This window comes from Fringilla coelebs, assembly GCF_963513975.1.
Source record: "Fringilla coelebs genome assembly, chromosome: 8".
NCBI classification, from domain to species: Eukaryota; Metazoa; Chordata; class Aves; order Passeriformes; family Fringillidae; genus Fringilla; species Fringilla coelebs.
In genome coordinates, this window is record NC_140066.1 from 10,544,984 (window position 1) to 10,570,361 (window position 25,378).

A 25,378-nucleotide genomic window follows, 5' to 3' on the forward strand; every position below is an offset into this window, starting at 1 on the left:
TGCTAGTTTTTATTGATTTTTCTTTTTGTTTTTCTTTTGGATGATATAGGTAAACAAAGATATTTTTGCTGGAAGTTTCGAGGCATTGGCTGTTATACTTAGTATGGCATGAAAAGAAATGATTAGGTGTTCACCTCAATTTTCATTAAAATAAGTTGGTTTCTGTCTCCTCCTTTAAAAAGAAATGTTGGGAAGAGGAAGGGAAAGCTTACAGATGAGATTAATGCTATATAATATTGCTGAAATAATGGCCAGGATTCTCTGTGTGTGTATCTGTACTAAGTTTTATAATCACAGATAAACTTGAATAAGAAAAGGGGAGTCTTCCTTAGGATGATAGATTTATTCTGAGATTATTGGCAACTCTTGTATATTCCAGGGCATTAGTAAAACAGCAATATTTTCTGTGGCATTGCTGAACTGGAGATAAAGAGATGAGTTAATGTTTGCTTCTGGATGAAAAAGTAAATACTTATTGCATGTAAAATGGCAAAAAGAGGGCATTTTTATCACTTAGCATCAGGGTAAAATACATAAGGTGTGATGTGATGTGATGTGATAGAGGTCACTAACCCCACCCTTTATTTTCATCTGTTTCCAAGTTTGACATTCAAGCCCAGCATCTGAGACAGCTAAATGCTGCCTGTTGGAAAAGAGAGAGAGAGAGAGCAGTCCCCAGATAATAACTGGTGCCATCTTTCCTAGATAGTTAAGAATTGGTTGAATCAGCCCTGGTACCTTCTCCATTGATTGGAGAGAGTACACAACTAGATTCAATAGGTGTTTAACTTGCAGCTGCTTTTGTTGGATAAGATCAATATTGGTACAAAATGGATATAAAGAAAGAGACAAATCACAAAATCTGACGTAATGTAATTTATGCAATGAAAAACAAAGAATGGAGTGAGAGTTATTACATGGCATAACACTTAAACATACACAGGCAAAGGGTCAAGCTATTTCTGCTGCTCCCCTGGCAGCACACATCTTATAGAATTTCCTACTGCTGGAAAAAAATCAGCAGTGGGGTTGCATATTCAGTCCTGTGTTTGCTGTGATGTTTGCTCTCAGCAAAGAAAGGCAGTGATGGTGAGGAGGAAGATGATGAAGAGAAAGCTGGGGTTGCTGCAGCTAACCTTTCATAAGGGTCATCCTGGCCTCTGCCCACTCTGTTCTTCCGTCTGTTGTCAGCAGGCCAATTGGAGGCAGCATTTCCTCTTCATTCTCTGCCATTTTTGCTATCTTTTGTAACTGAGTGAAAAGATCTCCCTCACTGAGACGACGGAAATTAATGACAACATCCAAAACAAAAAACTGCAAAAAAATTACAGAAGTCAGAAGATCAGTCAGAGGTGGGTTGGACACTTTGTGGTCCAATATTTTGCTGTCACCTGGGTAGGTGTTGAGATGCTGAAGTCCTGCCTGGAGAGCCAGGCCTGCATGCAATGCACCACAAAACCACTGGGAATGAATGGCCCAGGGCTCACCTCTCCTGTGTTTTAACACCAATGTAAGGCCAGTTGCCATAGGGAACTTATATTGTGTGTTGGACTCAAATAAAATGCACACTATTTGAATAAGCTTTAAAAACCTTGGAGAGAAAAAATTAGACAGTATGTAAGTAATTTTCACGGCATTATTTGTTTCAACATAACCTAGAGAATATAGAAAATTTCCTGTGCTTCCTGGAAAAGCAGAAAGCCCTTCGCTGGAAGCTACTTCCTCATTCCAAGAGCACCTACAGGCATGGCTGCAGTACTGCAAATAGTCAAGCTGTGCTATAAGTACTGTGCCCAGGGAACAGACTCTGCTGCTCTCTGGTGATTACTGGTTGGGGCAGATTCCCTCTAACACTTCAGTATTTCTGTCTGCACCTGTGCTAACTTCTTCAGGCATAGCTTAGGGCCCCTACATGGTGTCTATGCCATGCATAGGTGTGATGGTGGTATAGTTGCGATGAACTTGACCATGCCAATACTTGACTGTCATGAGAAGAGCATTTCCAGCAAATGCACTCTGATAGGATTCTTTTTTCTCTGGGGTTTCATCACTGTTTATGAAACATTTTTGTTTGAAATAGAAAGCAAATAAATTCTGCCATATTCCTCCTTTCTGCATCACTGTACTTGGGCCAAGTGGGCCAAGGACAAAAATGCTGCAGAAGCATCTTTTAGAAATATCAACTGCAAGTGCTTGGTAAGAAGTGAGCTCATACATAGCACACTAATTGCATTTCTGAACAGAGATTAGATTAGTCTCTTCTGGAGTGAATTTAAGCAAATTAAGAAATATAGAAAGGTATGAAAAAAGAAAACAAATTTACCTGATTGTTACAAGCAACAATGATGTGCTCTGGTTCTGGCATTACATTGCTTTTCTGGGCCACGAGGGTATCTTTGGTAAGTCCTGGAAGACGATAGGAAGAAAAGAGTCCATAGTATTGCTTCATGCAGAGAGGATGGCCAGACAGCTGTCCACGAGAAAAGTCAGTAGGTAAAGCATGGCTGCAGAGAAAGAGAAAAACAAAGCCAGAGGAAAAGAGGGGAGAGAGACAGAAAGGAAAAAAAAATCTTATCTGTCCTTTGTTCTGTTACAATTAGATGAGGTATAACACAAATTGAATAATAAAATGAGATTATAGTATAAGGGAAATAGATGAATTCCCATACCAAAGTTAAATACATCATTCCTGGCAGCTTCATGCATATTCATTAAGCAATTGCATTATCATCTAGTGGAAATGGAAATAGCAGGTCACAAGCAGCTTTGCAATGTGCGTGGGAAGCCTGACTAGCTGGGACCCCGGAAACCTGGCAGGATGGAAGTCAGCAGAACAGCTGGCAAATACCAGCACCTCAAAGAAAGGTACTGATGAAATTCCCTGCAAATCACAGCAGTCACCTACTGTGCTGACTGGTTAAGTGTATGTGAGAGGACCTTGCTTGATAAACAGGAATGACTTGGGCAATACAGTGGGAATTTCTGTTTTCCACAGGTCCTCACTTTTGTGCTAATTTTCACTTAGACCCATAGAGTAATATGTGCTGAAAACCTATTATTTTTTTTTTGGAAGGTAGGTGAAACGAGCATCTCTTTAAAAGGTTCTTTAGGGGCCAGGGGAAAAAAAGGAATTATCACAGTCACAATTATGATTATAGATTGTAAAATACCCCACTGACACTGCAGCAGGACATAATGGTGCTGCTGGTCAGGAGGGAGGCTGCAGAGACCACAGGAGGAAGAAAATCTTACAGTGAAGAGATTTTCCTTCTGCAAAAGAGGACTAAGCTTCCAACTTGTCAGACAGGGCGAGGGGTAAAAAAGCAGGCAAGGAGGTTTACTCTCATACAGCTTATGAGGGGTAATATTTTATGCTTCTGAAGGGTAATAGTTTATCTTGGTTAACCATGCCTTTAGAACTGTACTAGTACTAAACCAGGGATATTTGCTTTAGTTCCCAACTCTAAAATTCCCTGTATCACTTATTTCCTTGTACAGGTGCATAATATATGCATGATTTGAAGAATCATGTATTTTTGGGTTTTTATTCAGAAAGTAACAAGAGCATAAGTAGCTTATTTTTACTAGCTACTGAGCCAGCCTTTCTGTGGTGAGACTTCCCTCCCCTGCTAGGACGTGTTGTTTCTCTGTGGGGAGGGAGGTGGGACAATGTTGTTGTAAGTGGAGGGTGCAGTATGTGGAGAGTGCCAGGAAAGGTGTGCAGGCTGTGTAACCACAGTGCTGCTGCCCTTTGGGTGTGGGGAGCACAATCTTCCTCTTGTGTTCTCAGTAACTCTGTTAGGTAAATTGTCTGTGCCCTTTTGGTCTGCACTGTGCCTGCCAAAGTGATGACTGCCAGCCATCCAAAAGGATACTTCTTCAATCTGTTATACTGCAGGAACACAGCAGAAAGGGCATTAAAAATTGCTGAAGCACTTGCCCTGAAGCATGCTGGAGCCCCAGCCCTTCCCCATGGTGGTGAGGTGCAATACAGCCCAGCTTTGTACTGAGAGCAGCCTTGTATCAGAAGCCCTGTGGATACTCAAGCTCTCCTTCCAAGCCACTTACGTGTCCAGTAAAGCTTTGTAGTCTTGCACTCCTGAAATGAGATTGGCAGCAAACCTGCAAGTAGCAGAGAGAAGTGACATCAGTCTTTTGTCATTTGGCAACACTGGGCTGTTTCTGGGAGACAGAAGAAAGCCTGAATGATTGATGACATGGCATAAGGAGAGAAAGTCTTCTGGCTTGGCAAGAAGAGCTCCCTGCCCCCACCCAAAACCTAAATTAATTCATGTCAAGAGAAATAGGAAATCCTAGAGACGGTCCCTTCAAATGGTTAAACAGACTACCACAGAAGGAAGCCTGAAAGTGCTTATTTAGAGAATGGGAGCAGAGACTGAATATTTAATAGAATCCTCACATGGGTTTCAATATCAATACTCATAACCTGTCCAGTATTAGAGTACTTCCTGTCCTAAGCAGATATTCTTTTTGCAGAGCTGTGGACAGGTGTATTTTTCCCTGACATTGTCCATTTGCACTGTGTCAGAATGGGAGGCTCTGAGAAAAATATTTCCTTGCTAAAGCACGTGCATTAGAAAATGCAATGTGGAGGTTTTTTGAAAGCTGTGTGCACAATAAATTTAGTCAGTAATGAATGGAAGTGTTTATAGTTATGTTTAAAGCAAAAAGATACATTAGCTGTCTATGCAAAATGTTAAAATAATGCATATTTGTTTCAAGGTTGTGGCTGTTTTATAATAGCATAAATTCACATGCAGTTAATTATTTCAGTAATGAGCAGCTAGAGAGTGCTAAAAGCAAAGAGGAAAATTGCACTATATGAAGGTAGATTTTTACTGTTTTAAAAGGAAGAATGTTTTGGCAAAGGCTGAAGAATGGAATCCTGTTTTAAGGGTATCTGGAGAGGTATATTCCGTGCTTGGCTACGTGCTTACCTTCTCACTTTTTAAATGATAGTAATTGCCCACAACAGCTCTAAGTAGAAAGATCATTTCAGAGCTGGGACTGATGGGCCTGAAGGAAGCAGTGTTCTTGGGGAAGAATGATTTCTGAATTCTTATTCTTAGATTCCCTGTGTTTCTGGTGCCCTTTTGTGCATCTGAGAGGGACAATTTAATGCCAGTGTGGCCTTTTCAGTTTGCAGGGTGGCTACGAGTCATAGTGAAGCACGTTAAAGATTATTTCCCTTGAAACTGTGTGTCAGAAATTTGTATTTTTTTTTTCATCACAAGGTGGTTTACTTGAATCACGTAGAGTAAAAAGATTTGTAAATATTCCCTAAAAATATAAATCCCTTGGCATTTTTTTTGTGCAATGAACGTAATAGTAATGACATCTTTCTTTCTGAATATCAGTATGAGTTGCCCCAGAAACACTACCCTCAGTCAGTCGGCCTTATAGGAAATCACTTTAATGGCTACAGCCCTTATTTTTTAATGAAAGTTGATTGTCTTTTTGCAAAAGCCGTATATTTAGCAAAAGCTGCAAAGTCATAATACATTACCTCAGCTGGTCATTTACATCCTTGAAATTCTGACGAGCAAAGATAAGTGCAGGGCTGGAATTGACTGGAAGAGCCAGGCGGTTGTTGAGGTACATGTCATCCAGCCAGTAGTTAAACACCTGAGGGAAGGGGACACAACGTCTTAAAGCTGCCAACAGCACACAGAAAAGCAGTCTGGGGTGAGGGGACAGTGCCTGGTGCTCCTGGTGTCAGCCATGGGCTCTGATTAATGGAGCTGCTGAGCATTTTCAGTCTGGGCTCTGTGACCTCAGCTCAGCAGAAGTCAGCCACAATTCCATAATCCTATTTCTCAATCAATGGCAATTTACAGTGTGTTCCATTAAAAACTACACAAGCTCCAGATTGTGGTGCTTTGGGTATTTTGTTGTTTGCTTCTCTCTACAACCAGAAAATGTTTGAATACAACATGTTAACTCTTGCATAGCAATTAGAATATGCTTAAGAGAGAGCCAGGGTTTTACCAGTGATGGCTTTTCTCAGGGGGTCTCAAATATTTGTGAATGATGCCAAGATGCTCCATTGCTAACCATCAGATGATGTCCTGTAGCAAGACAGAGCAGGAGAAGAATTTCCCAAGCCTAATGGTTTAGTCCTGCAGTGAGTGGCACGTGGATAGGGCCCTAGAGAATTCCCTTTATGTCCGCTGACACAAATGCAGATTGCTGATTCTTGACCCAGACAGACATACATTAAATTTCTAACCATTTTTATTGAAAACACAGCTAAACAGTAACTGCATTCCTTTATGTCTGAGCAGAGATTGAAGAATCATTATTTGAAAAATGGAGGCTTTCATAAAAAGATCAAATGGCCTTTCTGAGAGGGCAGGCTTTGCATATGGTAACTATAAACAACAACAAAATTATGCAAAAATAATTACAAATGCATGCATCAGTTGCAAAAGTTTTCCTCCGAGATATTTCATTGCTGTTAGAACAGATGCTTCCCCCACAGTCTCTGGAGTCTTTGGGGGAACGTGCTAGAGATATACTCCTGGCAAGTTAAACTCCAAATAAAACCATTTCTAATTTACCTTAAGAATCAGGTATTTATTTTAATAGCCAGTATTTAAAACTGTCACAATTTCAGAAAATGCTTATGCATCCTTCCTCTGTAATTTTCATGCTGTAAGTGTTCAAATGAGCAGTTGTCTTCTGGAATATTATTTCTTATCAGGAATGCTTTTTAAAGGCTGGTTAGCTTAGCCACCATGAAGTTCTGTGATCACAATATGAAAATAAGATTGGGCAGCATTTTGTTCACAAATTAAGCACTGCTTTTAAAATGAAAGCACTGACAGCACTGTAGCCTTTTCTCCCTAACTGTAGCATCAATTCGATGGAGTTTTTTGTGTGTCACACAAAAGGGAGAACCACAATTCACTGACATCAGTAACAAGCCTGCAGGGTTTCACTGAATCCATAGAGTCATTTTCCTTGTTGGAATGGAAGGACTTCAATAAAACTCGAATTTTCAACTGCCATATTCTAACATGGTTAATAAGGGCAGGATGAACTGCGACTTTGTGGAATGGTAAAATCTGCTTTAGCTGTGGCTTACCTAATTTGCCTGCCGTGGGAAGCAGAAAGCTAAACTTTTGTAAAGGCAAAGGTCTCAGCATGGTCTGTGTGATAGATGTGTACGAATATAGGTGCATGTGCATATTTGGCAAAGTAATGACATTGGTATAGCATGACAATGAATGGCAAATAATAGCTCAGTTTTAAAAGACTAATTCCTATAAGGAAGTATTCCATTCCAGAATAATTGGAGTGGATCAGAACTTTGTGTAGATGGCCGGGACATGGATTTTGACATAATTTTAAAAATCTAGCCTATTACATCTGAAATATTCTTTTGTCAGAATGACTCCTGTTTGCATTTACCTGCTGAAAGAAAACAGTGATTGCATAGAGAACTTCAGAAAGAACTTGTAAATAAGCATAATAAAACATAGTGATTATTTTTTCTACTGCTTACCCAGTTTATTGTCTTTTCTCTTCTTTCCTCAAGCATTTGCTGCAAGGATTCCCCCAGGCCTCCTGCAATTCCAAATTTCTCCACGATGGCCTTGGTCTTTTTAAATTGCTCCTCTGGCACCAAGTGTTTCATGCACTGTAGGTACATGTGTAAGGTCTGTTGCAGTGGTGGAACTGGAAGTTTTGGCACTTCCTAGTCATTAAAAAGAAATATATATTGGTGAGTAATTCTACTTGTTTCCAATCTGTCCTCTTTTGTTATTTTTTTCTTTTGTTGCTGATTAATAGGTTACATCCCTTTAAAAATGAATTTGTTCTGTTTTAGCAATTGAGAGGCTTGATTACTACAACTGTACTGTTTGTAGGCTTTTAAATGGATGGAGCAGTGTGGACTGGTGGAAAATGATCAAGAACACTATTCCTTGGTAAAAATGCTAGAAATCCTAGGACAAAGAGGCATGATGCAAGCAAATACCCTGAGCTAAGCTCTAGGAAATCTACAAATACATTAAAAAATAATAAAATAATATCTTAATGTATTTCATTAGTAAAGATGTGATTAGCTTTTGGTTAGTAAAACCATGGGTAATACTTGTCTGGTTGGTAATATGAATGGTTGTACAACGATAGAAGTACAAAACATGCAGGTCTACCTGTTTATTAGTACTAATTATGTACAGTTCTCAATAAGCTTGTACTTTACCCTGCCAAGCCTCTGCTGTCAGTCAGTCTGGAACCCCCCTGGAAGGCTTGATAAAATGTTTCTGTTTACACTTCCTTTATCCTTACCCTGTTTGGAACAAGAGTATCTGGGAAGAAAAGAGTTCCATGCTGTCCATGCAATTAAGTTTCCTTTGTTTTTAAATGTAGAATTAACCAAGTGAAGTGTAATTACTCATTTAAAAGCCAGGGCAGTTACTGGGACACACAAGACTTTGGAGCTGGTTAGTGTAAGAGATGTGATCATCAGGATGCCTTGGCAAGAACAAACAGAACTTTGAGGCTTAAATCAAGACTAACTGAAGACTAACTGAATCAAGCCTGACTAATGAAGACCAACTGAATCAAGACCTACCGGAAAAGAAAAATACATCAAGACTTCTGCAAGTAAGAGATGTTGAAAAATGTATGAGTTTGTTTATGTGATGATTAACCCAGTCATTGTGGTAAAAAATTATTAGCCATCCTAGAGTAGTATATAAGCATATGTAGTCCACAATCAATTTGGATTCTGACCAGGTCTCAGTCTCCCTGTTTCTCTCCATTGCCAATAATTGGTGCTCAGTGTGAGGAGAAGGAACAGCCTATCTGGCTGCAATCAGCAAGCCCCTGGAACTGATCATGATGATGACAAAACCTTGTTTGGGCCAAGCTGCCTTACCAAGAGAAACCCTGAAGGGTATCACAGATGTAGCTCGTTTGGCATTTCTTAAGGTTCCTGATGTGAAAACCCCTAAAGGGTCCTTCATAAATATCAAACAAAGGTCCACAAGAGCCCTATGTGCAGTTTGTGGACAGATTAAAACAGACACTGGAGCAAGAGATGCAAGAGAAGTTATCAAGCAAGAGAAGTTATACTCCTCAAATTGGCTATAGAAAATGCCAATGAGGATTGTAGTCACCTTTTGAAATCTTTGCTTTCTGAACCTGAGCCCACCTTACTCCAAATGATACAAGCGTGCAACTACCTGGGAACAGTACAACACAGCACGGCAATCACCTATCAAGTCCTGGGGCAAGGCATAGCAGACGCTTTTGGTGCCCTGAAATTAATCCCTGGAAAGCAGCTGGTTTGTTTTGGCTGTGGGGAGTCTGGACACATTAAAAGAGACTGCCAAAAAGGCACAGAAACCCAAAGCTCCAGGTATATGTCCTTGCTGTTGGAAAGGCCCTCACTTTGCTAGTCTACGCTGCTCTAAGCTTCACCAGAATGGCCAGCCTTTATAGGGAAGCTCATCTTGGAGTGCAGAGCAGCATCGCGCGACGACACAAATCCCACAGCTGACCCAGCAACCAGGAGCAACTGCCAACTTCCAACCAGCCCTGTCCCTGCCCGCCAGACAAGTGTCACTGACCTACGTGCAGCCACCCCAGGCAGCACAGGACTGGACATATCAAACAATATCACAGTTACATTACTCAATTCATCTGTTCATTTGCTTCCCACAGGAGTTTTTGGACCACTGGGATAGCGTATGCGTGCTTTGATCATAGGCAGATCATCCACCCCACCTGGATAACAGGATTGTTTGTTCTCCCTGGGGCTATTGGCTCTGACTGAGTTGGGGAAATTAAGATCATGGCTTGAACCTCCCAGCTGCCCTGCGTGGTCCTGGCTGGGAGCCATATAGCCCAACCTGTACTTTTTCTGGCAGTACCCTATCTGCACCCCCGATAGCTGAACCAGAGGGGAGGGGGTGTTTGGTTCCACAGGGGTCACGCAGATCTTTTGGACACAACGTATCACATCTCAGCATCCCACATGCCATTGCAAGGTGACTCCAAAAGGCGAGGATGTAATTTTAACAGGATTCCTTGATACTGGAGCAGATGTGACATCTCAAAAAGGCAGTGGCCCAGTGATTGGCCATTTCTGTCTGTGCCTCGAGTGCTCTTGTGGGTGGGAATAGTCAAAGCTTGCAAAGACAACACTTGGTGCACTTTACAGGGCCTGATGGGCAGAGTACCACAGTTAAACCTTTTGTGCTATCTGTCCCCCTGGTTTTGTGGGGGAGGGATGCGTTGACACAGTGGGGAATTTTTATGCATTCACATTTTGTATAGGAGTCATTGGGACCTTCAACACCCCCCCACAATGGTCCCTGGCTGAAGTGCCCCAGATGGTTTCAAGCATTGGAAAGGAGCAGGCCAGCTAACAAAGGTGACACTTGATACAGGCCTAAAGCCCTGAGGGACACCTTGCCTTAGTCAAACCTGTTATATCTCCAGTTACTAGCCTTTTTAACAATGTATTTTCTGGTTAATTTTTCAGGACAGCTATTTAGTATTATATAACTAAATTTTTTATTGTTTTAGCCTTCCATGTTTATATCCCATTACCTTTATTAAGTCAAACTTAAATCTATCATACAAGCAATCTTTAAAAGCTGCTGCAGGGGGTGCAGCCCTCCTGCCTGGCGCAAGTCAGCATGGTGAAACCTGCACAGCATGCTGAAGTTATAGCACATCAAAATACCAACTGATGCTACATACTATCCCAACTCTGTTAACATTTGCCTTCTAATTTTAGTAACTTGTGATTTGTGACTTTTAACAGGATTGTTACTAGAGAAATGCAAAGGTGTTTGTGTAAAAGTGGCGTCTTCCTACATGTTAATAACATAGCAAAACTGCAGAGTTCACTGAGAGTAATTAGATAAGTTGTAAATTCAAGATTCTTTAGATCACATTCAAGAAAAACTTTGAACTTTATTTGTAGTAGTTATTTGAGACTTAACTAGAACTAGTATATAAAACTCCATTGTCAGCTTCATTAAGTGCTTCCTTTTTACTCCATAGTTTCAATTAGGTCATTTTATTGTAAATTTTTCAGAACATGGTATTTATCTTGATGTTTAACTGTTATATGACAAATTTTCAGTAACTTTTTTATAATCATAGAGTTTAAATAAGTTAATTCTTGTTAAGATTAATTTTTGTTTAGTCTCAGTGATGTTAACTTTTAGTTCTTTTAAGTATATTTTTGCTATATTTTACTGAAGTTAATTTTTAGTTAAGTTGATTTTAAATATTGTTGAAGTATACCTGTTTAAATTATAAGATATAATTCCTTTACTATACAAGTGAATAACATAAAGCCTAAATGAATTTTGTCAAAATTTGCTAATTTAAATTACAAGATACAACTATTTTGTTATAGAAATAAGAACAATTTTTGCTATTTTATTTTTATAAGTAGTACTGAAGAATGAGTAATAATTTCATATTATGACTGCTATCAGTTGTGATCTGTTTAATGCTTTTTTTTTTTTTGTTTCACCACTATTTAGCTAAAGATAGAAAAATAATATGTCTTATAAATAGCTATACAACAATATGGGAAGGTTTGTATATCAGCTGGCTTTGTCATTCTATCTATGAATACTAAGAGGTTTTTAAAACATTGAAAAGACTCTTCCAGTTAAAGCCTGGACCCTGACCAAGTCCTAGCCTTAACTAGTAGAGAAATATACCAATAAAACCAAGTGTTTTCTACATCAAAACTATACTCAAATCATTCTGACTTGCCAAATTTGGATCTATAACGGCTAAACCTCCTTTTAAACTGAATTTGGAGGGCTTACCCTCCAAGCCCTCACTTTAAAATCACTTTAAAAATGAAGCTTGCCAATTACTACAGAGTCTAAGGAATAGTACAATATTTAAGAAATTGATAGTGCATTATTTTAAATCACCATTCTAGTTTTCATGTGCTACTAATTGTATATATTACCTGATTTATCTTTACTTAGTATAAGTTTATTGGTTTTACTTTTATGTTGCCTTCATAATGAGAAACACACATGCTATTAAAAACCAAAAAAAATAGGGGCGAATATAGCTCCTCCAGAACTTTACACTAATATTTACACAAAAAAAAATTTAAAGCAAATCCAATCAAATCAAATTTGATGCCTTACCCTCCTGAAGAACCCTTGGAACCCCAAGAATTAGAGGCCCTGGGTTCTGTGAAAATGGATTTTTGTGTTAATTTTAAATACACAGAAAAATCAGTCTAAAACTTTTAAAATGTTTCTCCCTATCACCCTGTGTATAAGAATCAAACCTTTTGGTGCAATAACACTTCTTGCAATCTTTCTAAATCCAGTAATGCCCCTGCTGTGGGCAATCAGGAATGTTTTTAGTTTATAAAGATCAAGCCTGAACCTTTAGTGGCTAAGGCTTTTAGCTAAAAGATTCTTTTTAAGATGGGTATGTATGTGATGATTTTCATAATAATTGTATTAATCATGATATCTTGTTTCAATGTATGCAGAGATTAATAAGGCCATTAAAGGAGTGGTTTTGGTTGAAAATGAAGAAAGAGACATTAGGACACACAAGACAGGTGATGGACTTTGCACCTGGTTAGCATAAGAGATTTGATCATCAGGATGCCTTGGCAAGAACCAACAGAACTTTGAGGCTTAAATCAAGACTAGCTGAAGATTATATCAAGACCTACTGGAAAAGAAAAGTACATCAAGTCTTCTGCAAGTAAGAGATGTTGTAAAATTTATAAGTTTGTTTATGTGATGATTAACCCAATCATTGTGGTAAAAAATTACTAGCCTTCCTAGAATAGTATATAAGCATATGTAGTCCACAATCAGTTTGGATTCTGACCAGGTCTCAGTCTCCCTGTCTCTCTCCATTGCCAGTTAACAATTACGGGGGCAGTGGGAAAACAAAGCAAGAAGGTAATTCATGAAAGACTGGGAAGTTGCAAGAGGCTGTGATGCTTTAAGTGTGGTTCCTCAGGGAGGGAGCTGTGTCACCTAGTTGAGAAATGGTCATCTAATGCAGCTATGCTTGTCCATTAGTGATTAGTGTAGGCCATAAACTTTTGGAGGCTTTGTTTTGCTAATTTAATTTTTGCCCATCTCCTAAAGTAGGCAATGTTCAGATTTTTTCGCTAGTTCTTGCTATAATGGACATTCATTTTAGTAGGATTGCAGTGTGATTTTTGGATGGAAGAAAGGATTAGCAGTTACCGGTCCCACCTGCAGCTCAGAGTTAGTCCAGTGCACACAGGGAGGGAGGGTGTGGAGGAAGTGCTCTGAACAACTGGCAGGGACTGGGTGTCCTCTGAGCTCAAGTGCCAGCTCTGCCTTTTGACATCCACAGAAAAGTCAGTGGTGCATTATGTTCCCTATCTAGAAACCAAAGATTTTAGATACTCATGAAAAGTGTTATACAATTATCTGTTATTAATGGAAATGCAAATCCAATTTAGCCTATAATACACCCAGAAATAAAAGAATGGCAATTCTACAGTTTCAAGCTATGTTTAGTCAAGACATATTTCTTCTGTCATTGATTTCTTGGTCATTGGAAACTGATGTGCTAATTTGTGCTAACGGATGTGTTTCTTTTTGATACCTGGCTTTGGCCCTACCTTTCTGGGTAAGGTTCCTGTGCAGTTCATGACTCTGCTTAGGAAAAAAACCCTGGAGGCTGACTATTGACAGGCATAGACACCCAGCACCTACTAAACCTTCAGTCTGAAAATGAATCATATATGATAGTTTGATAGTGCTGTACTAGCATGAATAATTTCATTCCATCTCTGACTTTGTAGTATAAAAATATTTGTTGTATAATAATATTTAATTTACTTTAATTCTACAGAGGATGTTGGGAGAAAGAGTTTATTTGGATATGAGAAGCACTAGTGTTAGATCAAGGTTTCTGGCTATAAACTGTGGCAGGATAACTGGTGTTCCCTGAAATGAAGAAACTGGCTCTAGAACAGAGCTTGGGTTACAATTATGATATTAATTTACAGAATTAAAAGTTGTTAAGTCATCTTCTTTTTTTTCTTTTTGTTTTCCCAGAAAGAGTTACTTACTCTTTCATCTTTACTGCACGTATCTTTCTCGTTCTTCTGCATGTTTTTTTCTAGGTCAGGCATTCCTGCATTTCTTTTGGTATCTTTCGTTGAGGATAGAAAATGTAGTCACTTAGGGGCACTTACGGAGCCTGATGCCTCAGCTCTGGAAATAGAAAAGATTTAAAGTCCTGTCAGTACCCGTTATTTATAACCAAAATGTACGAGGGGAGTATTCCCTGTGCAAACACACACAGAAGCTTCAGAATGCAAACCTGAAGAGAAATAGAAGTACAACATTCAAAGTAGTTAAACTGAGCCCTGTGGAGATTGCTCTGACATTCTGTTTGTCTCATTTTGCTATGAATTTATTTATTCAGAACTATCTGATGCTCATAAAGGTCCCTTCTCAGCATGGTTTATTTTGTCACTGTAATTTACTTTGCAATTTATTGTAGCATAATCTGCATGCTTTGTATTGCTGCTATATGTTAGCTGGAGGAAAGAGGGGATTTTTCTTTGAATGTACTTATGTTGACACAGGTAATAGTAATGTTGCAGTTTTATACATTAGAATCTTATATTTCCTCCCCTTACCACTTTATATGAAAGCACCACAGCCTTTAAATGTATTTTTCATGGCATTGCTCCATGGGTACAGTGAGGTACCGTGCTAGAAGCAGAGGGAATTTTTTGTGTTCAGTCAGGTCTTGATGGATTAGAGGTTTTTTTGTTTTCTTTTAATTACTTTGCACTGTGTGTATGCAAAATATAAAAGACAATGTGTTGACTATGTAGAAAATAATTTTTTTCTGTAATCTTTGGAATTATTATATTCAGGGCACTGAAATTATTTCTACAACAGCTTTTAAGAACAATTTGGATTATACTCTACAGTGCATGAAAGTGAGTTGAAGAGTTTTGTTTAGGCAATAGGCAGAGATGGCTGTGGATTATTCCTCTACTGAGGAATTAACTTGGTTTTTGCAGCCTTGCAGCTTCAGCATGGCTCTGCCAATGTGTATGTGGTCACTGACACCTTGTGTTGATCCTGTCCTGCACTGGCTGTCAGTGGGGCCATATGCTGTGAAATAAGTTGTATAAGGTTGAGAGATGTCCCTGGGGCCCTGCAATGAGCCACACAGCAAACGCTTGTTGATCTGTCATCTGCTTACAATTTCAACCCAGGTGAGAGAGGATGTCCCTCATGGAAAGGCCACATTAACTCACTGCACTGCTCCACTCTCCCTCGTGTGCTGCACAGGGCTCATCACTTAGCCATGCACTCTATTCCTAAAACACAGGTTCAAAGGGCTTCAAATAATGCACATCCTCTAACTCTTGAAGACTGTTGGCTTGCCCAGTTGTTCATGGGCTGGCCTCAGCTCCCCACCTGCATTCAAAATACAGAGCAGCCATTTTGTCTTTAGAGCCCCTCAAACTGTATTCCCTTAAAGGAAAAGTCCTGCTGGTATTCTTTATAATGGGAATTTTGTTCTTTCTTTCCTTATGCTTTTTTGTCAAACTGCTATATAGTGTCACGCTGACAAAAAATCTATATTGGCTCAGTGTCTCTGGGAAGTGCTACTACTAACAGCCCTTCATATCTGTAAAAACAGTGTGATAAAGAGTTTGGAGGTGGTAGCCTGAACTGTGCTTTTCTCTGCTGCAGGGATGAACAGAGGCTTTGTCTCTGGTTCAAGTGCTGACAGCTTAGCATCACACCCAATCCTGTATTTGCTCAATAAAGGACAAGAAAACTGACACAGGAGAAAATCCTGCAGAAATTCAAGATGACTTCAAAGTTGCTCACTAGAAAGCTGTGAGGTACATTGTCAAAGTTATTAGGCAAAAAAAAAAAATAATCCTAGCTGTTTTTATTTACAGCTGGCTTAGCTGGAGGGCCAGGGTGAGCAGCTTAGCACGGTGGCTGCGAGTCACAGCAGGCTGGGGAGCCGGGTGGCTTTCCCCACAGCTGAAAGCAGCAACTCAAATCCATAACAAAAGGCACTGATCTCTCAGTTAGCAGATAGCAGAGGAGGACGGAACTAAGCCCATGCGCTTATACTTGAGTTCTCCTGATATGATGAACTCGGGAGGCAGCTTGCAGTATATGGTCTTGTTGGGGCAATACCTTCAGTCCCCATCCATTCATCCTCACTTTCAGTGTTATCAGGAGGATAAGCTTTAAAGTTCTCAGGAACCTATGCCTGAGGTTAAGAGGAATGAACGCGTTGTCAGGAGTACACGTGTGAAGCGCGCAGTGCCGCGGCAGTAGACATTGCGAGCGGAGCCAGGAGCCGCCCTGTCGCCGGCCGTGAGCTCCCTGCGGGCCATGGCAGCGTCGGACCGGTCGGGGAGCGCTCATGCTCCGCCGGAGGCTGCCGACGCTTCCCGAGACCTTCCCAAGCCTCAGCCCCGAAGGAGCCCTTTCCCTCACGAACCACCCGTCGCGGCGGGACGCTCGGGCGGCGGCAAAACGGGCGGCCCCGTGGCTGCCGCCTAACCCGCCGAGTTTGGGGAAGGGAGCTCGCCGGGCTCCGCTCCGCGGGACCCGCCGCCCCCTCTCCCGCTCTCCCTGGCCCCAGGCTCTCCTGCAGCCGCGCCGTCGGGCCAGCGGCAGGCGCGGGGCGCGCAGCCCGCCCGCCCGTACCTGCTCGTCGGGGAGCTCCGGAGCGGCCGCCGGGCGGACTTTGCGAGTCGCGGCGGCTCTGTCCAAGGTACCGCCGCCTCCTCCGCGGACAGGTCGTCTCTGGGTGGGGGCGTGCGGAGGACGGCCGAACTCCGCCGCCGCTGGCTCCTCCCCGCCCGGCCCGGCCCGGCCCTGCCCCACCGCCCCTCCCGCTGCGCGCAACAGGCGTTGCTGCCCGCCCGCTGTGCCCGTGCGGCTGCTGCGCCCCGGGCCGGCCGTGTCCCCTGAGGGCGGGCGGCGGCAGTCGGGCACAGCCGGGCTCGCCGGCGCTCTTACGGCCGTCGGGGTCAGCCTCGGCAGCGGCAAGGGCAGCCCCGAGGGGCTCGCGGACCCGCGCTGCCGTAGGAGTTTGTCGCCAGTAGGGCATCTGCGCCACCTGAAAGCTCGGTGGCCGAACGGCCGGGCTGCGCTGCCAGTAGCTGCCGGCACCACCGCCGGGAGCGGTGGAAGCCGCGACGGGGCGGCAGCGGTCCCGGGTGGGGCCCCGGTTCTGCAGAAGCTGCCGTGGGGCCGGTAGCAGCAGCGGACCGGGGCGGCAGCGCAGGCAGCAGCCTGGGAGTGGCTCCGCTTTTGCCGCTTACCACAAAGAAGCGGCTGCGGTTTAGGGAAGCGGGTTTCACCTCTCACCACGGTGGCCACTGCTGTTTCGCCGAACCCCCGCGTCAAAGCGCCATCCCGCTGTCTTCATGAGTTTTGCGCCGCCTGAGCAGCGACTCGACCGCCCCGGCGGGCGTTGCGGAGTCGTGCGTCCCGCGCAGCTCAGCGGAACCGACCGGCCGCTGCTCCGCTGAGTCCAGATCCCCAGGGACGAGTGGGAGCCCTTTAATAGGTGCTATGGCGGCTTGTAAATGTCTTTTCACCCCTCCTGCGATTACTAATAATTATTTTTGTTTCCTATTGGGCTAAGAAATAAAATTAACGATTTTATTTTATATTAAGAGAAATTTATAGGGCAAATTATGCAGTCTCGTTCCGTTGTGAATGGATCGAAGGTTTCCACTCTTCGCAAATGTTTGAATGAAGTGTTTCTCCCATCTTTTGTTTTTGTTTAATCCCTGTCGAGTCACTGAGGTGAGTGCCTTTTAGTTCAGGCAGCATTTAGCAGTGAGAAAGGCACCTTCCAGTATTGTACTTCTAACTGCTGGTGATGTAATTTTTGAAATATTAGAAAATTGAAATTCATTATTGTGGGGAATTAAAATTGAATTCACATGAGAATTCAACGAGCTGTTTTTAAACAAGCAGTAGCAGGGTTGCGGCATGATGTTATTTGCTCAGACCCGTTATGTTGTGAAGAATGAATGAGAACATTTTGTACTGGGGTTTCTCCTGTGCCATTTTGGTAGCTAGTGAGAATTATGCTCTGGGAAATTGTTACTTTAGGGGTTACACTGAGCACAACCAGCTCCCTCCCTCAAGGAGCCCTCAAAAACAAAACAAAAGACAATCGATCCCCTTCAATTCTGTTTATTCAGATCATATTATTCTTGTAACTTGGACTTCAACATAATACAGCATATTGCACTTACCGGAGAGCAGCACAAGAGAGAAAAAAAAGGTACAATACTTCAGTTTATTCCTAGGGAAGAATGAAATGAGACAGCTGTTGCTCTTAAATATAGGAAACCAACTGAAAGTCTGAGTATATGTACACAAGATTTGCTAAGTCCCTGAATACACCATTTGAAATTTTGCACATACTTTTTTGCTTTTCTTGTAATTTTTACAGAGATATACAGTATGTCACACACAGTTTCAGTTTGAGAACACTCTGCACAATTATACCCCAGCTACAAAGCTGTTGGGTTTTTTGTTTTCTTTTTGGCATTTTTTTTGAAAGATCCCCTCAGATTTCTGCTAATGATTACTCTGATAATTTTTTTCAGTATTGTCTCCCATTTCCTACCCCCTCCACTTTGTCAGAACGCTGAGGGAAATACCAATTAAAAGTAAGTCTAGAAGAAAGCCATTACATCATGACAAAGGTTAAACTGTAGATATTGCACATCAGTACAGAAACATAATGCAGTAACATTTTCCTTCCCCTGCTTTGCCTCTCTCCCACTGGTCTCTCCTTGCTCCTGGGTCTGGGCCACATGGGGGAACCTAACTGTACTCATAGTCGGATGAGTCCTCTTCAGACACCCCTTTCAGGTCTCTGTGGTAAGAACCCATGCCATTCTCATCCATCTCACCCGCTGGCTGGAGGCTTTTGCCCGTGCCTTTGCGCTCCTCCATTTTGATGGTGTCATAGAGTCCCTTAGGTCCTTCTTCAAGGAGGATGTTCCTCTCCGAGTGAGAGGGTTTCATTTGGCAGACATTTTTGAGGAAGAGAAGGACAGGGGCATAAAGAACGTTGGCAAGCCCCATGCCCAGGTTGAGCTGCGCAAAGCCCATGGTGTGCACAATCTGGCCGGCCACGATGGGCCCCAGGGCATATGCCACACAGTAGGAGATGTCTGCAATGGCATAGACGCTGCCATAGACAGAGACGTGTCGCACGTCCACCAGGAAAGCCAGGGTGGGCAGCAGGGCAGTGTCCACCAGGGCGATGCCAAAGCAGATGCCGCAGAGGGGAATGATGACCTGCCCGAAATTCCTGCAGGCGGGCACCAAGCAAGAGCTGGCACCGATGATGGCCATGCCCAGGGCCCCGTAAAACCACTGCAGGTGTGGGTACGCAGCAGCCAGTTGGACGGTGACGTAGACGCCCAGCACGTGGGGGAAGAAGGCGGGCAGCCAGGTGAGGCCCACCTCCCACTCGCTGGCCCCCATGGAATCCTTCATCCAGTTGGCGATGGTGGGCTCCAGGAAGGCCAGGGGGATATTGCAGGTGGCCAGGGCCCCTGCCACCACGGCAATGTAGGGGTCAATCATGAGGCGGTGTATGGGGGTGCCCACGGGCATGTTGGCCCGTGCCCCGGTGCCACCGGGCGGCGCCAGGACCAGCAGCAGCAGCCCGTCGAGGAGGCAGACGCAGGCCAGCACCAGGAAGGGCACCCGCTTGCCCGCGAACTCGTAGAGGACGCCGCCGAAGGGGGGGGCGGCCAGGCTGCCGAAGGAGATGCAGGCCAGCGCCGTGCCCAGGGCGCGGCTCCGCGCCGGCTCCTCGGCGTAGCGGTCAGCGATGAGGGCGATGCCGGCGGTGTCTGCAAAGGCAGAGCCCAGCCCCTGCAGACTGCGCGCCGCGAACAGCGTCGCGTAGTTCTCGGCGAAGGCGAATGTGGCGGTGGAGAGGAACAGGACGGCCAGCCCGGCCAGCAGCGGTGCCTCGTAGCCCACGCGGTCGATGAGGGTGCCGCTGAGGGGGTTCACCAGCAGCTGTAGCATGGCTTTGGAGGCGAACAGCACTCCGATCTGCACGTCCTCGTTGCTCCCCGTGGCCGGCGGATACCGCGCAGGCAGAAGGCTGCGGTTGCCGCCGCCGCTCCCGTTGCCCCCCGCGGGCGCGGACGGGCCGGCGGTGCCCCCGCCGCCGCGCATGGCCGCGATGTAGTCGGGGATGATGGGCACGATGACCATGTAGAGCATGTTGTCCAGCAGCAGCGCCACGCACACCACCATCAGCAGCAGCCGCCGCTGCCGCCGTGCCTCCCCCATGGCGGTGCCCAGCCGCCGCCGCCGCTCGCCCACCGCCTCCGAGAGCCGCTCCACGGCGGCCCGCGCCCGGCCCGCGCCCCCCGCCTCCGACATCGCCCTCAGCGCCGCCGCCTCCCCGCCGCCCGCATGGGGCACGGCGGGGGCGGCCCCGCCGCCTCAGCCGCCCGAGCCGCCGCCGCTCACCTCCGGGCGGCTGCTGTCAGCCCGCGCCGCCGCTGCGAGGCGGCTCCGAGGGGCCGATCCTCCATCACCACACTAATAAGCGCCGCGCACGGAAACCCCACCCGCCCCCGCCACCGCGCCGGCCCCGCAGCTCGCTCGCCCGCCCGCCCGCACTCCGCGCCCCGCCCCGCCCCGCCCGCTGCACCGCGCCGGGGACGGCAGTCCTGCCCGCCGCGGTAAGGGGGCTGCGAGGCGGGGGTGCCGCCGGGGCTCTCCGCCCCGGGGGTGTGCCTGGGGGGGCGGTGGGGATGCGGCACCGCCCCCGAGGCGGGGGCCCGACGGCGCGGCTGGCCCCGGGCGCCGGGGCGTCGCTGGTAGCGAGCCCGGCTCCCCGGCAGCTTCCCGGAGCTCTCCGTTGCTTCCCTCTGAGCCGGGGCGACGTGCGCCCGCCGCTGCTGCGGGCAGCGGTCCCGTGTCCTCTCAGCCCTGCATCCCTGCTGCCTCAGCGGCGCCCGGCCCGCCTGCGGAGGTCAGCGATTACGGGCTCTGCCGCTGTGCTGCCGCCGTCTAACCCGAGAGCTGTTCTCCAATACGCGGCGCTGGTCCGCCCTCGACGGCGTAGCTGGCCAGGGCAGGGTGTAGGAGCGCTCGGGGTGACTTGGGCTAATGGGAACGGGGATGGCAGGGCTAGGCTGAGCCCCCCACCTCAGGGGGGCCGTGAGACCACGGAAGCTTCATTGGAAATCAGAGAGCAATACAATAACTGTCTTCCTGCGTGCGAGCGTGTTTCTGACGCTCAGACGAACGCCAGGGAAATAATCCTCAAGCGCTGTTGTGTTACACGCTGCTCGCATTTTGTCGGGCCAGTGCGGCAGCTGGAAGAGTTGCGGAGCAAGGGGCCTCACTCGATGCAGACGCTTTGGTATTGAGAAGTAGTCTTTAGCACAAAACAGCATATCTGTACTCCCGTAGCAGAAATCAGTGTAGGCTGATCCAAGGAGGATCTCTGCAGAAGGCTGTATGAACTAATCCCATCTCTCAGCCGAGTGGTTCCTGAGTGGATGTGGAGTTTGGGCAACTTCATTTGCTTGTGTAGCCGGGCTTTCACAGCTGAAAGGGAGATGATTTATCTGTCAGTTTGCTGTATCTTGCTCTGTTGCGGGAAAACATTCTAGATGGCCAGAAACACTTTAAGATAGATCCCTGCATGGAGTAGCATACAGATCCAATTGTGTTTACACAGAAGTGGGACCTTGGAGAATATTTAAAATAACAATAGTCCTAGACATCCATATTGTCATTGTTACCGTTGTTACTCATTTACTATATCCACCGCAAAACTGCAGAAATGCACCACTGACAATTGGAATAAGGCTCTTGACCTGGGACTCTAAATAGGCTATTATTCTAAATGCTTCAAAAGCTAATTTCAGGGTGTAGAAGTGTCTGAAGGAATAGAAGAGTCTAACTGGAAGGGTACTGAGCTAAAAGCCAAGGCTGCTGCACTTGGCTGCACGGAGTCAAGATACTCGTTACCTGTGAGACTGATTTAGTTGGGAAAAATCAAACTAAACACTACAAAGTGTTTATCTATCCTCCTCTGATTCCTCAAACAGACCGTGGGGTAGCTTCTTGAGAACATTTCTGCACAGGACTGTGAGCATGGGAGGAGCAGCTACCCAGATGATGAGGAAATGGCTGAAGGATGCACCTCCTGTTTGGGATGGATATCACGTTGCGGTAGGCGGTAATGGGTTGGGGGCAGATATGACTTTGGATCGTTGCTGTGCTGCAGTCAGGAGTATTGGAATCTTGGCTCTCACTTGATGAGGCACTTTATTTGATTAAAGTTTCCCTTTTAATCAGAGATATGGTCATTTCCCGTCTCTAAAATGGAATCTGGCTCTGGGGGTCATGTCTGGATAATAAAAGGACTGGTTCTCTTGTCTCATGGGAGTTGATATCGAATTTATTACCATCAAGAGAAAGCAGAATTATACTTGTAAAATGTTGCATAATAAATTTAGCTTCCTTAGTAAATCAAATCAGCGGCTACCCTTATCTGCAAGAGATGCGTCATCGCTACGTGAGCTTCTTTGACTAGACAGAACTAATGGGGAGAAAATGTACCTTCAAGTGTGGTCAAAGTTGATGGACCCACAGTAAATTAAAATTAAAAACATCTCCCTGGTGTTTGGCTTAGAAATTTATAACTATATTTGGGAAGGGACTTTAAGGTGAAATGAGATGACTTTTAAAATTTTGCGCTTTTATCCCAAAGCCCAGAGATGTGACAATTATTTAGTTTGAGAGGAGGAATGCGGAGGAGGTGATGTACTTCATTTGTCCTCCAGTGCAGAACAGGCAGGTTTGGAAAGCCACTGTTAATATAAAGGAGACAGAGAAGATTTTGGGTCTGTGTAAAGAACAGGGATGACTGCACCAGGACTTCTACCACTTTCTTTTTTTCTAGGGGCTGTAGAGGAAGGAAAAATAGCTCAGGATGACTGTTTGGGAATAAAAAGGAATTTATTATTGAATCCAAAAGAGCTCATGGCCCAGGAAGAGAAATTATACTTAGGATCTTCAAGATTTCAGAAAAAATCCTACAAAATATTTAACACGTATGAGCATACAAACCTTTATATCTGATGGTGGTATCAGTTTAAATTGAATGTAAGGGTAAGGTGGGGTTTAGTATGACCAGTTGATCACATTTTTAACACTCAGCTTAAAAAGGAGACCTACCTACATTGGGAATTTTGGAAAAATGAGAGAGGTTTCTCTCCAAACATCAAAATAAATATATAAGTAGTTAAACAGATAAAATTACTTGTGTACAGTCTGCTCTTTCTTATCCTGCGACCTACTGAGTTGATAGTCCTTGTGCTTCGAAATGACAGTTGTTTTTGATGCTGTATCTGGGCAATTTTACAGAGAGAAAGAGAGAGAGAGAAGCAACAACTGCTGTGATGCACTCTGCTGTCAGGAATGGAACTGAGTAAATTGTGCATCCTTAGGAGCCTTTCTTTCACAGAGAAAAAGTTTTTGCTATGAGGTGTCCAAACACAATGAGTCAGAGAGTTAAGAGTCCTCCAGGTCTGCAAAATATTAATACTCCTAATAGCTTGAGTACTTAATGTCTGCAATGGAGAGCTTGCCCTCTTCAGGATATGGCAATACTTTTTAGCACTTAGGACTGAACTTAATATGTGTTTCTTTTTTGATTAGAAGACCTGCTAATCTGGTTCTGCCAAATAGGAGAGGCTCACCTACTTTGACAAGTATGTTACCATCTTTAGAAGTGTGGTAGAGGAAAATGAAAGAGATAGAAGGGAAGGTCCATTTTCAACAACTTAATGTCAAATGCATTTTTGTGCAGGAAATGATCAGGCTGTCAAATGGCAGCCACTAAGTTCTTGTCATGAATGCAATTTTCGAGAAAACAACAGGTATTTTGCATTATCCATTAACATACTCCTGTATGTCAGTAGTATCTGAGATTCCTGCTCTTCCTGTTGAGGTCTAAAACCTTCGTTGCAAAGGGAAATGGACACACAGGACATACAGAATCACATGAAGCACGCAGAGGAAAGAGGGAGTCCTGCCAGTGGCTGGTGGTGCCATGAGGTGGCACTGGGCAGGGGCATGCCAGGCAGGGCTTGGCACCCCTGGTCCTGCTTTGGATTCCAGCTGGGCTGGTTGGCAGTTCTGCCTGGACAAGCCTTAGCCCCTCCAGCCATTGTACTTTTGTGGTTAGCAGGATTAGCCACCAGGCACAGCCTTCTGGGGAGACCACGTGTCTTGTAACTCTGTCAGAAGTTCTTGTGTGATACAGGTGAAATGTGAGACGGAGGCTGTACAGGAAAATGTGCCCTTTCACTTCTGTAAAAGCTTTGTTCAATAGGCAAAACTGCTTTTTAATAATGGTTGTCATACTTTGAGGAATAGTAAAATGATCAGTGTGAGTTTTTTTAATTAATGTTACACCCATACTTCATGCTGCTTCACTCTTTGGAAATAGTGCTTAGAGAGGAAGGAAAATAGCTGAAGATAGGGAAAATAAGAGAAAAAGCAATTCAAGGATTTTTGTCTAAACTTATGTCAGTTCTAGCAATAGTTGATATTCTTGATAGTTGCAATAGACAGTTCTTAATTTAGAATTAAAAAAAACCTAGTAAATGATGGTGTATCTTCCAACTCTAAAACTACAGGGTATTATCTATGACAAAGTAATTTCTGAACATGTAAATAGCTCAATGAATGGAATTTCCACTTTCCTTCTTAGAGAATACTTATCTGTCCAATAAAATTCAGGGATTGAATAGTCTCCTGATGATCAGTCTGAAATTTCTTTTCCTGTTTTGTTCCTGCTAAGATTATGTCTACCATGTGCATTACCTCAAACCACTTTTTTCTCTCCTTTATATCCTTCAAGCATTTTTTGTCTTAGTCCCAGACTACATGAGGATGACAACTGGCATTGGTCTTTGAGATACAAGAAGCAGCTATAAAATCTGGGGAGATGCTGTTCCTCCCAATGACTTCTCTTCCTAGTTCTTGTTTACCATTTTTGTCCTGTCATGTCTTTGTCTGCTCTTTTGTGGAAGGTTGTCAAAATGTTCTCTGAGAAACCAAGAACAAAAGTCTATTTTCCCCCAAAGTTATCCTGGTTTTTGTCTTTTCAGTTGTAAAAATAAAGAATCTATCCTTGCTCCCAGATTCCTCAAGTTCATTTCTGATCCAATTTTGCAGGGAACAGGAGCTGAAAGAGTGTTTGGATGCTTCTGATTTTAACATCCTTCTCCACTAGCTACTCATCTCTGCTCAACTTTTGAGGCTTTGCT

General features: G+C 44.3%; 2 protein-coding genes across 2 annotated transcripts in view; both read right to left on the bottom strand.

Annotated features, from left to right (window-relative positions):
• Positions 1 to 14,161, bottom strand: part of CHAT (choline O-acetyltransferase) — a gene marked incomplete at both ends in the record, with an annotated part of 31,306 nt that extends 17,145 nt beyond the window's left edge. The window contains 6 exons of the mRNA XM_084210893.1: positions 1,137 to 1,314; positions 2,324 to 2,504; positions 4,069 to 4,122; positions 5,528 to 5,646; positions 7,529 to 7,720; positions 14,099 to 14,161. Coding sequence (XP_084067019.1) covers positions 1,137 to 1,314; positions 2,324 to 2,504; positions 4,069 to 4,122; positions 5,528 to 5,646; positions 7,529 to 7,720; positions 14,099 to 14,161 — 787 coding nt within the window. The remainder of the gene's footprint in view (positions 1 to 1,136; positions 1,315 to 2,323; positions 2,505 to 4,068; positions 4,123 to 5,527; positions 5,647 to 7,528; positions 7,721 to 14,098) is intronic.
• Positions 14,162 to 18,875: 4,714 nt separating this feature from the next.
• Positions 18,876 to 20,462, bottom strand: SLC18A3 (solute carrier family 18 member A3; the record flags this gene model as incomplete). Its single annotated transcript, XM_084209947.1, has 1 exon — positions 18,876 to 20,462. One exon carries the CDS (start codon positions 20,460 to 20,462, stop codon positions 18,876 to 18,878), a length of 1,587 nt encoding a protein of 528 aa, XP_084066073.1.
• Positions 20,463 to 25,378: the final 4,916 nt, after the last annotated feature.